This window comes from Telmatherina bonti (genome assembly GCF_933228915.1).
Source record: "Telmatherina bonti genome assembly, chromosome: 11".
NCBI classification, from domain to species: Eukaryota; Metazoa; Chordata; class Actinopteri; order Atheriniformes; family Telmatherinidae; genus Telmatherina; species Telmatherina bonti.
In genome coordinates this window covers 25,163,030-25,178,813 of record NC_136629.1, presented here as the reverse complement: position 1 = coordinate 25,178,813, position 15,784 = coordinate 25,163,030, and the positions used below count along the sequence as shown (strand labels likewise).

The 15,784-nt window shown below is 40.5% G+C and overlaps 1 protein-coding gene across 1 annotated transcript; it reads right to left on the bottom strand.

The window, feature by feature from the left end:
- Positions 1-191: 191 nt before the first annotated feature.
- cUnh10orf71 (chromosome Un C10orf71 homolog) lies at positions 192-15,385 on the bottom strand. Its single transcript, XM_079248900.1, has 2 exons — positions 15,119-15,385; positions 192-13,088 (listed from the first exon to the last, which is right to left on the bottom strand). Exon 2 carries the CDS (start codon positions 12,889-12,891, stop codon positions 925-927), a length of 11,967 nt encoding a protein of 3,988 aa, XP_079105026.1. The 5' UTR covers positions 12,892-13,088; positions 15,119-15,385; the 3' UTR covers positions 192-924.
- Between the last annotated feature and the right edge of the window lie 399 nt (positions 15,386-15,784).

Genomic DNA, 15,784 nt, shown 5'->3' with positions numbered 1-15,784 from the left:
TTAGGTTAAAGTTAACGTATATTTTAAAAGAAATGGAGAAAGCCAACATTTTAAACATTTTAAATCTTCCACTTAAAAGAGAGTATTTTGTCATAATCATTTTACAAAGCATTAATACATTTTTCTTTTTTCTTTTTTCTTTTTTTTTTTTTTTTTTACAAATTTAAGATGAAATATATATTAATAAGGAAGAAAAACAAAATCTTTTGTTGTGTTTATATTTCCTTTTACTTTATCAACAACATTAACATTATAATCTGAAAGACAATCACTGTGAGGATAAATGACTGAGTTAATGGTTAATAGTTAATGGGATTTATTGAATAAGTCAATGTACTACTCTGTTTCACAGCAACATCCTAACATTCCCAGAAATTTCCAACTTAAAAAACGGACTACAAACAATAGCAATCACATCACCATCTGCACATTTTGACACATTTGTTGAATTCACAAACGATTTTTTTATAACATTAAATGTCTTTTATGCTTTAGGTTTAATATTCATGCAACACATTTTGTCAAAGAGAAGAGTATCCCAAGCAAAATGGAAATGAAAATTTTAACAAGAAATTCAGTTTCCATAGAACTTTTTTTTTCAATGCAATTAAACACTTTTAAGTTGTGGAGCTGCTGTTTGCTGTATGATAAGATTTTTGTAATTGTAAGAGGTAACAGGATGCTACTGAGACAGTTGATACAGAAGACAAATCTCAGCTTCTCACATTCAAAAGTCAAATGGAATGGTGACATTTCAATACAATAAATAAAGGACAGAACAGTGAACCTCTAAAAAAAAAAAAGAAAAAAAAAAAAGCAGCATCAATTTCAGACCATCTTAGAGGGACTTTTAAAAACTAGACTCCAAAGATAACAATGCTTGCTACTTTTATTTTATGACATAATTTACACCAGTATTTGTTCTCACCAATCAGATACCTCCATGAAATCCTCCAGTTCACTCATGGTAATTATGTCTCGAGGCTGATATTGAGAGGGAGCTGTGTTATCATTTTCAAAAACTGAACTTCCTGCGAGTTGGCTATTTGTGTCACACTCATGTGAGTTTTGTGTGCTGCAAGCTGGGTTGTGTATTTTTTTTACATCATTAACTGTGTCCATGTATGGTGTTTTCTCTGGACTGTAGCGATGCTCTTCGGAGTTCTGTTCTACTTCAGTAGTTCTTGTAGGCAGTCGCTCTTGGTGGAGAGTTGTAGGGACTGATGATTTATTAGGTTGCACAGAATTAATGGTGGCTGGTTGGTAGCTTTGTGGGTAACTGTGATAGCCTTGATAAAACATTAAAGGCTTGCCAGGGGTAGAGGTTTGGGAGAGGGGCTGTGGTTGCAGATTGACATGTGATTGGGGTTGGGGCTGAGGTTGTGTGCATGTTTGCTGGGGCTGAGGTCGTGAGATGCTCTGACCAGACTCGCGCACATTCAGTTGAACATATTTTCCTGTCTCGGGATCAAAGAAAGTCTTGGTTTTCACTTGAACTGGCAGGTCCACTACAAAATACTGACCAGAACCGAGGTCTTGCAGAACCTTGCGTTGTGTCAGTGAGTAGGACTGGGGATACTGGCTTGATTCTACATGGTACTGTGTCACTGGAGTTGGATGATTCGCATGATGGAGAGTGGGAGAAGAAAGAACATGAGCAACTTTCTTAGGAGTAGCAGGTTGGGAAGTAAGGTCAGAAGCATAAGGGGACACAGGAGCGCGGGAAAGAGTGGAGGCAGCATGAGGCACAGGAATGGGGAGGGAGATTGGAGCGGTGGCATGAGGGGAAGCATGGAAAGAGTGCTGTGAAGAAGAGTGATGCTCTGCATGTGAGGAAGGCATGCCAGAGCCCAATGTTGGAGCATGAGCGAGGGAGACAGGTGGCGAAAAGTGAGGGGAAGCCACAGCATGGTGTTTGGAGGAGCATACCTCAGTGGAAGAAGAGGGAGTATTTGATACTTCTTTCTCAACTCCAGTAGGGGTTCCTGCTGCAGCTTTGGACAGCTCTTTCTTTATCCTTCGAGAGGTTAATCTCTGAGCCCTTCGCAAGGCCTTCTCACTCTTTGGTGGAACTGCTGGAGGCTTGCCCATAGAACGTGACACATCACTGCTGAAGCTACAGGCTGACTCTGGTCTGTCATAGTCAAGCAGGCCTCGTAAGTCTGCAATATCTGCAGCACTAGTGGCGAAGCTCTCCATATCCTCTGACATGTTACTAATGACAGAGCGGGATTCATCTTCGTCCATCGCAATGCTTCTTCTGGAATAGGGCCTTTGATGAGTAAAGGAGGTTAAGTAGTCTTGTGATGAAGATGTTGAGAAGGAAGACAAGGATTCATTGATAGCAGTAAATCGGTTTGAATGGACGGGAGTAACGGCACTGCGTCTCATTATCTCTTGCTCATCCTCTCCCCTCTCTGAAAACTTGTCTAAGGGTGAACCCACTCTGAAATCCTCTCCAAAGCTCTTGTGAAAGTATGGTTTGACTGATTTGGTAAGAGAGGAACCTCTGATAGTGTTATCCTTTACTCTGAACATTGAGGGCTTTGCCCCAAAAGCAGGGGAAGATGTGTTTGAACGAGGAAGAGACGGAGCTGGAGATGCAGGTGGTCCATAAGGCCTGGGGTGGTATATTGATTTATCAGCTTGTTCAAGTTCCAGTGGGCTGTTTCTGTGTTGAGAAGGTAATGGAGAAGATGGCAGTCTTTCTCTCCGTTTCTTCTCTATGTCAGTCAAAGTAATGGCATAGTACTGGACATCATCCATCTTCTGTGTTCCTCTCTTTTGCTTCTCCATCTGAGCTGGACTTGTCTTTTCTTTCTGAGCTGCTAATTTTTCTTCTTCTTTCATTTTAGCTTGGATGTCATTTTCTCTGTTAGCTATTGTTTCTTGTGCTCTTCTCTTCTCTTCAAATAATCTTGTACTCTCGTAGTTGGCGTCTTTTTCTTCCTCCTCATTTTGAGTTTTTGTCCATTTTTCTCTTATATTTGGTTTCGATGTTGTTCTTTTCTGCTTTTCAATGTCCTCAAGCAGTTTTAAGTTTTCCCGACTCTGCATTACACTTTCATCCTCTGTGATAAAAGCCAATGTGTCTGGTTCTCTACGTACTCTTTCATTTTCCTCCAAAATATCAGTAGAAATGGCATCTTTGGTTGGTTTCATTTGTACAGCTTTACTTTGTTGCTCTTCCGCTGCTCTTCTTTGCTGTTCCCCTGCAGCTCTTTTCTGTTGCTCCTCCACAACTTTTCTCTGTTGCTCCTCTGCAACTCTTCTCTGCTGCTCCTCTGTAGCTCTTCTGTGTTGCTGTTCTGCAACTCTTCTCTGCTGCTCCTCTGTAGCTCTTCTGTGTTGCTGTTCTGCAGATTTTCTCTGTTGCTCCTCTGCAGCTCTTCTTTGTTGCTCCTCTGCAGCACTTTGCTGTTGCTCTTCTGCAGCTCTTCTCTTTTGCTCCTCTGCAACTCTTCGCTGTTGCTCCTCTGCAGCTCTTCTTTGTTGCTCCACTGCAGTTCTTTGCTGTTGCTCTTCTGCAGCTCTTTTTTTGCGCTCTTTTTCTTCTGCAGCTCTTTTCTGGTGCTCCTCTGCAACTCTACTCTGTTGCTCCTCTGCAGCTCTTCTCTGTTGCTCCTCTGCAGCTCTTTTCTGTTGCTCCTCTGCAGCTCTTCTCTGTTGCTCCTCTGCAGCTCTTCTTTTGCGCTTTTGCTCTTCTGCAGCTCTCCTCTGTTGCTCCTCTGCAGCTTTTCTCTGTTGCTCCTCTGCAGCTCTTCTCTGTTGCTCCTCTGCAGCTTTTCTCTGTTGCTCCTCTGCAGCTCTTCTTTGTTGTTCCTCTGCAGCTCTTCTCGTTTGCTCCTCTGCAACTTTTCTCTGTTGCTCCTCTGTAGCTCTTCTCTGTTGCTCCTCTACAGCTTTTCTCTGTTGCTCCTCTGCAGCTTTTCTCTGTTGCTCTTCTGCAGCTCTCCTCTGTTGCTCCTCTGCAGCTCTCCTCTGTTGCTCCTCTGCAGCTCTCCTCTGTTGCTCCTCTACAGCTTTTCTCTGTTGCTCCTCTGCAGCTCTTCTCTGTTGCTCCTCTGCAGCTCTTCTCTGTTGCTCCTTTGCAACTTTTCTCTGTTGCTCTTCTGCAGCTCTTCTCTGTTGCTCCTCTGCAGCTTTTTTCTGTTGAACCTCTGCAACTCTTCTTTTGCGCTGTATTTCTTCTGCAGCTCTTTTCTGTTGCTCCTCTGTTGCTCTTCTTTGTTGTTCTTCTGCAGCTCTTTTCTGTTGCTTCTCTGCAGCTCTTCTTTGTTGCTCCCCTGCAGCTTTTCTCTGTTGCTCTTCTGCAGCTCTTCTCTGTTGCTCTTCTGCAGCTCTTCTCTGTTGCTCTTCTGCAGCTCTTCTCTGTTGCTCCTCTGCAGCACTTCTCTGTTGCTCCTCTGCAACTTTTTTCTGTTGCTCCTCTGCAACCTTTTTCTGTTGCTCCTCTGCAGCTTTTTTCTGTTGCTCTTCAGCAGTTCTCCTCTGTTTCTCCTCCACAGCTCTTCTTTTGTCTTGTTGTTCTACTGAAGCTCTTCTCTGTGGCTCCTCTGCAACTCCTTTCTGTTGCTCCTCTGCAATTTTTTTATTATGCTCCTCAGCAGCTTTTTTCTTTTTATCTTCTAAAGCTTTTTTCTGCTGCTCCACTTCAAATTTTCTTTGTTTCTCCTCTGCTTCCATTCTATATTGCTCCTCAATGGTTTGTTTCTGCTGTTTCCCTGCAACTCTTCTCAATTGCTCCTCTACTTCTCTTCTCTGTTGCTCCTCTGCTGCTTTTTTCTGCTGCTCCACTGCAATTTTTCTCTGGCACTCCTCTGCATCTGTTCTCACTTGGTCTTCCTTCGCAGCTCTCATTTGATCCTCCTCTGTTGCTCTTTTCTGATTTCTAATTTCTTCTTCCTGTTGTTTTGGTTGTATTACTTCTGATTTTTGAGCATTTTCTTCAATTTGTTTTGTTGTTCTTTCTTCTTCTGTCCTCTTTTGCACTTGTTTTAGATTGTCTCGCTTTTCTTTTATCATAATAGCCACAGCTTCACGCTCTCTTGTTCTCCTCTCCTCTTCTCTTTGATTGGCTTTCCTCTCTTCTTCTGCCAAAGAAGCTCTACTTTCCTGTATTATATGCTTTATTCTAACTTTCTCTTCTGTTTGCTCTTTTCCACTTCTGAATGCTTGCTCTTCCTCCAGTTGTATTTTATCCTGCTCTTTAATTTTGATAACTTCATGCTGAGTGGTGAGCCTTACTTTGTTTAGTTGTTCATTTCCAACATTGTTAGTCTTAGACCCCGTGTGTTTCTCTTGTTGCCTCTCAGTTCTCTCATCATTCCTTAGATTCGCTGTGTTTTCTTTCCTGTTATGCATTTGCCCTAAAGTTGAATGTGGAGAGGGGTTTTTGACAAAATATGTAAATTCTTCAGGCATGTTTTTTAGCTTGTTGGTTTCCAAACAATGATTATTTGGCAAAATAGTACCTTGATCTACTCGTTGAGTGATAGCACCAGCCACTTCTTCTTTTTGAGCACTTGATGACTTGTCTGTGCTTTTGTAATCTGGATCATTTGCTGCATTGTCTAACACACCCACATTAATATTGGCATCTAGAGGCATCTTCTCTGGTTTAGCTTTGTCTCCAAGTTTGAACATCCCAGTTCTTTGATGCTCCTTCTCCATGATGGGAAATACTAAAGCTTTGGGCTCTTTATTCACTTTAGTGCTCATCGCTGTCTTATTTGGCAAACTCTTCTCTTTTACAGAGAGGTCTTGTGGGTCAGCAGTGAAAACAGGACGTCTGCTGTGACGAGTATGTATTAGTGGAAAAAATCCTTCCTTTTTGTTGGGTGGGAATTCCTGAACTGGAATCACTTCTTTGTTATCTGAAACAATTACCTTTAATCTGGCATAGTCTGCAATTGCTGATATCTCAGGTATTGTGGAAACTCTTTCTTTTGTTTTTAGTTTGGGTTCAGATTTTTCTTCAACTGTATTTGCTTTTGTTGGGTGTGAATTTCTTGAACTCTGTCTATCTGTTGCAGATAAACTTGTGTCTGTTTGTTGTATCCTGGTGTGGTTAGACTGACCAGTCCTCATTTGACCATTTTTAGTCCATTTTTTCAGGGATGAAGCTTCTGTTTCCAGATTTTTTCTTCTGTTCTCATCTTGACAGCTTGCTGGAGTTGGTTTATCTCCTTTGCTATCCCTTTGATCCACACTGAACCCAGAGGTCTCAGTTTTGCAATCTTGGTATGATTCATTGCTGATGGCTGTTTTGTTTAGTTGCAGCTCCTTTGATGTGTCTGCAACATGATCTCCAACAGTTGTAATATTGTCATGTAACTCACTGGGGGTTTCTGTCATACTTTGTACTTGAAAGTAGTCACCATCCACTGGTTGTATGTTGGATTCAGGCTTTTCACTGTCACATTCATTATTAGTTGTATTCTTATTTTGTCTACTACACATTTCATTTAAGTCAGACAGTTGTCTCACACTGGGCAACACATGTTGTACAGATAATTTTTCTTCCATACTTTCTTTCATCTTCTGCTCACCATTTGCTGGAGTCAAGTCTTTGGAACACTGTTCATTGTTTTCTTCACAAGCCGATGCTATACCAATTTTATTGGCAACATCCATGTCAGAGGTTAAAGTTGTGGTATGATTTTTGCCTGCTGTTTTCTTGATGTCCCTCTCAGTTACTGCTGGCACAACTCTGATGGCGATGCTGTCAATATGAACAATGTTGTCGTCTTGACTATTTTTCTTAGCATGCTTCTCTTTATATTTCAGTGTAGGAGATACTTGCTGGCTTTCATTCTCAGCTGAAATAGTGGAAGGACTGGCTTTGTTGAATGGCTTCAGTAGAGTAGAATCATGCCTCTTTTCCTCTGGTAGGAGTGCACTCTGGTCATCCGTGTTACTGGTTTTGGAATTATTTGTAGTAACTGTCTTATCTTCTTTCACTGACATGTTTTGTTTCATGGAGTGAGCTTTGCTGTTGTTGTAGCTTTCACCATTAACCATTTTGACATTAAAGTTCTCATTGATATTTAAGGTTTGCATTTGTTGTTGATTTTTCTCCTCATCTGTCTTCATTTGCCTTGTGCCTTTTGACAAGTTGTCTTTTTCTGTTTTATTTGTGTTTTCTTTAGTTTCTGTCTCCTGTTTGTCGACAGCAGACTGAGTTTCAGCCAACATTTTGTCTTTAGCATGTACGTACATTAAATTAGCATCTTTGGTAAGTGGTTTTGATTGTGTCTCGCGATGTGGTTTTACATTAACTATGGAACTTCCCTCCTGAAAACTTGTCTTTTTCTCTGTTATACCACTGAACTTGTTGTCATTCACTGCTTCCATCATCGAAGTTTCTTGGAGACTTTCAGGATGATTATTTTGACCAACTTCAGTCAGGTCTGGTCTTATTGTAGACTCCATTTTTTGAATATTCATGTCTTTTACAAAGCTTGCATCCTTTGGGGATGTATTTTCTTCAAGGCCCGAGCCATCATTATACTGATCTGACTCTGTTTTACGGCACTCCATTGCATTAATTTGTTTTTTAGTACAGGTATTCCACTGATCAAGGTTCACAGATGGTCTCCTTTCTCGAACAGTGACCATTATACTCATGATCTGCAAGTTGTTATCAGCTTCAGAGGCTTCCCTCTGGCTATTTTCAATATTAAGTGGTGCTGAGTCCTCATAATTTGCTTCTTTACTTTCAGCCATTTGTGTGGTTAAAGGTTTGGAGCTTGTAGCTTTGATATGTGTAGCTTGTGTTGGATCCTCTGTCTGTTTGCTGAGCTCACTGATAATTACTTGATTATTATCAAGCTCCTCTTGCAGTTTTCCAGAGATTTCTCCATGCTCTGGTGATTTGGTTCCAAGTTCTTTTTGTACCAACGATCCTTGAGTTGTGCTTGGGGTACCAATTGTCTGGTTTGCTTGTCTTGACTTTTCTAAATAGTCTGCTAACTGAGTGGTAGTTGTTGCAGATTTAACTGGTATGGTTGCAGAACTAGGAGGTGGAACAAGCTTGTCTGGTTCTTTTTGTTCTCCTGAAGGCTCTTTGTGATGCTTTAGTGAAAGACTACTTGATACAGTGCTTTGAGGCTTGTTAGATGTTTCTTCTGATGGTGGCCTCTGCCGAATGTTAAAATTCTGACCTGCAAACGGCTTGGCAGAACTTTTGCCAATAAAACTGTCTCGTAGGGCGAAACCCTTCTCTTTAATAGCTGAAATCTCTTTTTCAGCATGTGCTTTGATTTTAGAGGTTAGAATTTCCTGCTTTGTCTGAGCTCTCTCTTTTTGGGACAAAGCTTTGAGTGGGATAACGTGCAGATCTTTACCTGGACATGCACTGTGCTCAGCTGACTTAGATTTTCTCTCAGTGGGGTACAATTTTGCCAAATCAGGAGACAGTTGTTGTGAGACAGCATCTTTGAAAGAGTCACATTTTTCAACACTGTCATTTTTCTGTTTGTCAGCAACCTTGTCTTCATTTGTTCTCTCGCCGTTCGTAGGGAAAGAGCAAACACTGGATAACTTTAAATCTCTGCATGAGTCACTGTAAACACGTGGACTTTCTGTCACCTCGTTTGGTTTAAAGGTTCGAGCTTCCTCCTTATTTACTCTGTTAACTATCATAGATGTACTTGCAGGAGTATGTCCATCTTTTAATTCCTTATTTCCTTCCTCCACTTTATCAGTATGTAAAACTTTTGTTACATTGTCATTTAAAGCACCATTTTCTGTGGTTGACACTTTATTACTTAATGATAATGAACAAATGAAACCATATTTCTCTCTTAGTTTGTCATAATCATCAGCCCCTCTATTAGTTTGGATTTGCAATGGAAGCTCCTGTTTTTTGTTTTTATCCAAATGCGTCTTTAAAGGAATACTGTCATTTGAAGAATCGTTCTCTTTTAAGAGCAGATTATTTTTTACTTTTGGTTCACCTCTCATTTTCTCCTTTATTTTGGCTAATTCTGCTTTTGCTTTAGCTAACTCTGTCTTCACTTGCTCAACTTTATCGGGCTCACTTCTGACCTGTTGAGTTGCTGCTAGCTTAGCTGTTAGCTTAGCTGACCTCTCCAGCAGGTTTTCTGTTTTGGATTGTTCTAAACTAGTTGTCTCTAATTTGGTTTTCTCCAACTTTTTGTCATCCTCTTTTTCTCTTCTGTCTTCATGTGTTGTATCTTTGGCTGTGGATATCTGTATAGCAGGCTTATCTGCATTCTCAAGGGCCATTTGAAGTGATTTTTTCTCAGTCTTAGTTTGTCTGACATCCTCAGTTTTGATGTTTGCTGTCTTGACCTCCCCCACTTCAACTTCCTTTGTCTTTATGTATTTTACTTCACTTTGCGTCTGTCTGATCTCATCTTTTTGTTCTGCTTTTCCACGTTCTGTTCCAGCCTGTTCTACGTTAACCTTTTCTGTCCTGATTTGTTCTGGCTGCAGCTGCTCTCCTTCAACTTGTTCTGCACTCAGCTGTTCTTCATTAACGTGCTCTTTAGCAATCATTTTATCTGAGGTCTGTTTATTTTTATGTTGTTTTATTCTTTCTGGCCTTGCTAGCTCAGTCTTTTCAAGATCAGTTTTTATGTGTTCTTCCATAAGTTTCTCTTTTTCAATTTGTTCTGCTTTGAGCTGCTTGTCCTGTTCCTTTGCTATGTCAAGCTCATGGCTTTTCATTCCATTTTCTTTCTCTTTAATATCTGTTAACTTATCTGTTAAATTCTGAAATCCGGTTGCCTCAGGTTTAGTCTGTTCCCCTCTGGCCTGCTCTGGTTGTTTTTCTCTTGATTTCTCAATCTGTTCTCTTTTCCTTTTCTCCTCTTTAATGTGCTCTTCTTTGGTTTGTCTTTCACTCTCCAGCATCAGTAATTCTGATTTGGGGTCTTCTGTTTTACTTTTCTCTGAACCTGTCTGCTCTGCTAAAATTACCACAGCTAATTCAGCTGTTGGCTGCTCTATTTGAGCCCTCAGCGGGACTTTTGCCAGCTCGGTTTGAGTGTGTTGAGCTTGTCTTTGTTCTGCTATGAGCTGTTCACCCTTGATATCACTGAGCAATCTATCCTTGACCTGGTTTGTCATTGCAGGGACAAATACATTGTCTGGATTGGATAAAGAATTTTTCCGAATATTATTTTCAGTTTTTGGTTTAGCTTCTATGCATTGTAAACTTTGAATCTCGTGTGCCTTTAAGACTGGTATATGCTCTTTCATCTGACCTGCTTTTTGTGTGTTATCTGTTGTGGAACAAAGCTCATGTTTATTCCTGTATTCATTATCAAAATATGTTGAATTAATGTCTTTAAATTCATTTTCCTTTTGTCCTTGCTGTTTCTGCAATGGGTTGGAAATATTTGTACTGATCAAACCAGCCACAGAAGATGCTTCAGAACTAAAACTCTCCCTTAACTCTACTTTCTCAAGTTCATTTATTTGACTTGACAGATTTTCTTTACTTGACCTCTCCATTGAAGGCATTGTCTCTTGTTTCAGTGAAGACACAACTGCTTTTGTATTCAGCTTTTTTGTGTCTTGGCTTTTTGGTTGTCTCCATTTATCCTGTAAGGAAGCATTATAATCATGTTTGTTGACACTGAGCTGCTCATATCTATCCACCTTTGTGAATACGCTTCCCACTGTTTCATTAAAAGCTCGTTCAGAATTTATGTTGCTTATTAAATATTCTCTGCTTTGGTTGTTGTCAGCATTTTGCTCTGCTGTGTTCACAGTCACATAAGGTTCTTTAAGTCCTCCCCAAATTCCAACATTTTCTATCACACCTTGCTTATAGGGAGTAACTGATGCTAAATATTCATGGGGATTCTGTCCATTAGCCAGCTGATTGCTAGCGTAATTTTCAGGTATGTAGCCAGTGAACCCCGAATGATGAACTGTCTGACCTTGCATCTGAAGTGCCTGGTAATCAGTTGCAGTGTTTTCTGAATATTGGCCTGTATTTACTCTCGCAAGTTGAGAGTTGTGAGTAGTCAGTGACTGTCCAGGGCCATATTGAAGGTTTACAGCAGCATTTCTTCTCATGAACTCTTCTAGCTGGGGAAATTGCATATCTGGATCTGAAAAATGAGGGGTGTCTATTACAATTTCTTTTGGCTCCTGGAATGAAGACTGTTTGCTTTTATCCAGTGTATCCAAGCCTTTAAATTTGGTGGGGCTGTAAGTACTTTTTACTCTCTTCCTGTTGTCTTTAAGGTTGAAGAGTAGGCTTGTGGCCCGGGATTTGTAGCTGGACATCCTGACATCAGGAGTGGCTCCCCTGCTTTCAGCTCGCACTGGTGCATGCTCCACAGGTTGAGGAGAAACTTCGCACTTCTGGAAAGTTGATGTCTCCATTTCCTGACCGTGGACCAAAGGTGTGAGCAGCTGGCTGATATTAAAAGGAGTTGTGCTTGTGTTACTGCTAACAACATTTTGTTCCACCATCAATGGGTTGTTGCCAGAGTCAGTTGTATGTTCACCACTATATAGAGGCCCTTGCTGATTTGCTATCACTCCTGCTGTGATATCTTGCTCTGTCATCATTTTGATTTTTTGCTGGAGAGCTTTGACCGAGCTGATGGTGTCTCTAACACGTCGAGACATTTCAATAGTGGGTGATGCTGTTGATGGGCGTTGGGAAGGAAGCTTGTGATTTCCCAGGCTCTGTGTCCTCTTCCTGTGAGGAAAATGTCCTGTCAACTCTGATTCACAGCGTTTCTCCACAGCTGAAGCTTTCTGCAGAACTGAGGATGTTGAGGTGGAGCGTGAAGAATTTTGTGTAGCTACAGGTGCCAGGTTATTCCTGGGGTGTCTGATACCTCTAAAATAACTCTGTGGTTGATTGTCAATTGAAAGCTCTTTGTACATTGGTGTCTCATACCATTTAGGAAACTCTGAGCAGTGCATAAAGCCAGAAACGTGTCCTTGCTGGTAAGGAAACCTGTTATGTTCCCCCCATACCTTGAAGGGACTGAACTCACTGTGTATAAAGAAGTTAGAGCTACAGTTTACCTGACTCATGCTGTGTTGACTGTATGATGACCTCATATACGATGTGGAATTATGAGCCATGTGGGCCATTTCTGCTACTTCAGAGGAATAGTAGTTGGCATCACTTGATGAAAATTGGCCAACAGATGGAAAATTACTGTTTTCATATTGCTGGTATGATGCAGAGAATTCGGAAAGTTCCCTTTGGATACTCATTAGTGCTGATTTATCCCAACTTGTCTCATCATTCCAGTCATTAAGTTTATCATCCATTCCTGATCCATCCCTTTGTCCTTCAGAGTTAAAGGCTCTGATGAGAGAAGAAACTCTGGAACGACTTCTGCGTTGTTGCTGTGAACTTAACTCTGTCGCTCCATTACTGAAAAAGGAGAGCGCATCCTCCTTGAAAGATTTTCCCTGTTGAGAAGTTTCCACAAAGGAGTGCTGGAATGTGGCAGAAACCCTCCCCTGTGTCCTTTCTCCATAAACATCCCACTGTGGATCTCTATTGATCTCAGCGCCATGCATTCCTCCATGGGTCCAGTCCTGTCCATACTGCTGCACCCTGAGGCTGAAGTTCTCATGGGCAGCTCGCTTTAGTTCCTCCCTTTCTCTGTCCTCTGTGTCTAGGTCTTGTCCACTATGAGTAAAGGCCAGCTGTCTGTCTCTCTGGGTACTGGGTGAAGACAAACTGAGGTCAGAGTCATTATAAACAGCTTCATCTCCGATACAGAGACTCCTGAACGCTCTGTCTGTCAGACTGCTGACCTCACGGTCATTTTCATCCAGGAAGGACCCACCGCTGGAGGTGTCACTGAAACCTCCATCACTGTGTTTCCGACGTCCACTGCTCTTTCGGCTTGAGCGGCGCTTCTCAACTGAGGTCATGATGTAGACTCACTGATAAAAAACCCTATATTCAGTTGCTCGGTCATTCATGCTAATGTAGACCTCAAAATTATACACTGCGCCTGCTGGTGGAGCTGCAGCACCCACAGTTTGGGGCCTCTGATTGGGAGTTGCTCCTAAGGCATTGCGAATCTTAGTTTGCCTCTATATATACAATCTTGGAGTTTGCCATTTACCTAAAAGAAAACAGAAAGAAAAACAAGCCTTGACTTCATCATGTAGTCGAACAACACTCAGAAATAGCAGTTTCTATAAATACAATGTGTTTTAACCCCAATCCATAATCCAAAATATACACAATGTTTTCCATAATTTGAGATCACATAAAAATCTCAGATGATATTAATATTGTGCTGCTTAATTCGTGGTAGATGGTCGTGTTTTTTTTTGTTTTTTTTCTTTGCATTGAGCAGGAATGTAGTTCTGAAAACAGCTCTGTAAATCCTTCCACTCAATCACAGTGACCTTCAGGGACATGCTGTGAATAAAACCACACTGTTGCTAGGCTGGTAAAGACAGACTCACGTGAGTTATATTGGGGAATCAAGATACATCAGTACAAATTTAGTTTGGTGTGCACACACACACACACACACACACTGACACACACCACTTAGTCTTGGATTTAAAGTTACATGGTGATGTTGTATAAGCACTTATATGCAATTAAAATCAATACAAAATGTCACTGATATGACTATGAATTTGTAATTCATAGTCAGAGGTAAGAAAAGCCAGACTAGCAAACAGAATTTGAATTAAGCACTTTCTCTTTAAGCTCAAGAGGAAAAAAAAATGTTTGAGACTAGTCAGGTATGAATTATTGAATATGAACTGTTGGTTTTACCACAGCCGAGCAAGAGAGCAGGTGGTGCGCAGACTAGAATAACTAATTTTATAATTTTAGGTTCTAAAGGTAAATGTAAGAATTTTATTGCAGGTAAAGGTCATAATATGTGCCTTACTGGGATATTTAAATATCTGTTGCATTTAAATATTTTTTCTAAAAGAACAACATGCTATATAAAGATTTTTTTTATTCAACAAAATTCTTTTCTTCATGCACAAATATAAAAACATGCAGTGCAAAACTGCAGGTAAGTGAGATAATATTTGCATCTGTCAACTGGCATTTTCATGTCATCCAAGCTCGTCATTCTGATATCTGTTGTGCAGTGTTTTAGATAGGCGTCAAAACTGCATTAATCTGGATTTTAAAGGACTATAATGAACTTACCCATATGATCATTATGCCATTATTGCATTTTAACATTATTATGACATTATTACACGGTAAACAAATGATCACTAATCATTTATATCATTATTGGTTTCTCCCAAACCCAGGATGAGGTCCTATTTATTACATGTTGTCTCCATTATCTTGTGTTTAATTAAAATGTTTGTAATGCAGCTCTGTAGCCTGCTTAAATGCTGTGCTGCTGCCAAATAGTCGTCACCTTGCCCAGAATATCCAGTCGTTCATTAATATCCTCTGACCTGAAGGCCATTCATTTTATGCACACCTTCACAACAGCTACTGCTGTACTGGCCACCAAAGTGAGCATTAAAATGTGTCATGCAATGCCTTTTCATGCAGCTTGTTACACTAGCTATAAATATTTTCTGGCAGTTTATAAAATATAGCATGAATAAAGCAATCATTCAATGAAAATGTCCTTTTTCCACCCAAGTATAAAAAATAAATGCAGACCGAATAAGCAACATACATAATAAAGGCATGTTTTAAAAAAAACATTTTCATTTGCAAATCCTTTTAATGGATTGATAATCTTATCTTTAACTGTCAGGATGATTTCTGTTCATTCTTGCATGTGACAGGGTTATTTTTGATCTCTGACGGTCCTCCAGCTCTAAAACTCGACACCAAAGAGGAATCATTTTCAACTCTGGTACGAGGGAAGGCTCAACACATACTTATCTGTTACTTCTGAGAACTGGAAAAAGTAGGACTGAATGTTAAGAAATGTATGGAAAAGTCATTCGCCCTTTCTGATTTTATTTTAAATTTAGAATTTGAAGACATGTATTTATCTACAAAAAAATGTCCACCATATCAAATAAACCCACTGACTCTGCGTACCTGTACCAAAAATTGACCTAATGTGTTGCTTTCACATTTATCTGATGTTATTTATTGTATTGTGCCTCTTCAACAAGAATCCACTAAAAGCTCATATCTTACCTTCCAGCTTTATAATCCATAACTTTGGATCTGTTTGTTAACTCCTCAGAAGTCTCTGTTTTCCCCCAGAAGAACCTGCAGATCTGGCCTTGCAGTGTCACCTCACACACCCCCTGGCAACTCCACACCTTTCCTATTGATATCAGTCCAAAGCTAAAAAGCACTTTGTGGTCCACTGTGAGATCTCTGAGCAAATGATCAGAACAGGAGACCAGACAGAAATAGAGGAGTTGTCCCAGAGCGAATGTCCACCATGGGGTGACAGAGTGAGAGCTTCAGCTAGCAAACGGGTCTACGAGATCCTTTGGTGTCGAGTGTCAGAAGGATGAAACAAACAGCCTCTCAACTATTTATAAATCTGGACAGCTACTTTGACCATTAAGTGTTGCCTTCGCAGTGAACTGGGAAGGTAACACAACTCATTCAGGAAGTTGTGAAGTCTAAACTATGAGAAAAGATACATTTTCTTAAGATGTGTTATAGTGGGTGCTTGGTGGATGAGTGGGATGAGATGGGGTGGGGGTGGAGGGGGAGAGATAATGTTTGGGAGACATAAATAACTTGATTACCTCACACCGGAGTGCCACCCTTTACTTTGAACATGACTGACAAACACTATGTGGAGTATAAACAAGTATCTCAGTCACCATCCACTACACCACAGAC

Bases quoted from the DNA above. Each gene is read 5' to 3' on its own strand.
- cUnh10orf71 (XM_079248900.1), bottom strand. From the start codon at position 12,891: ATGACCTCAGTTGAGAAGCGCCGCTCAAGCCGAAAGAGCAGTGGACGT.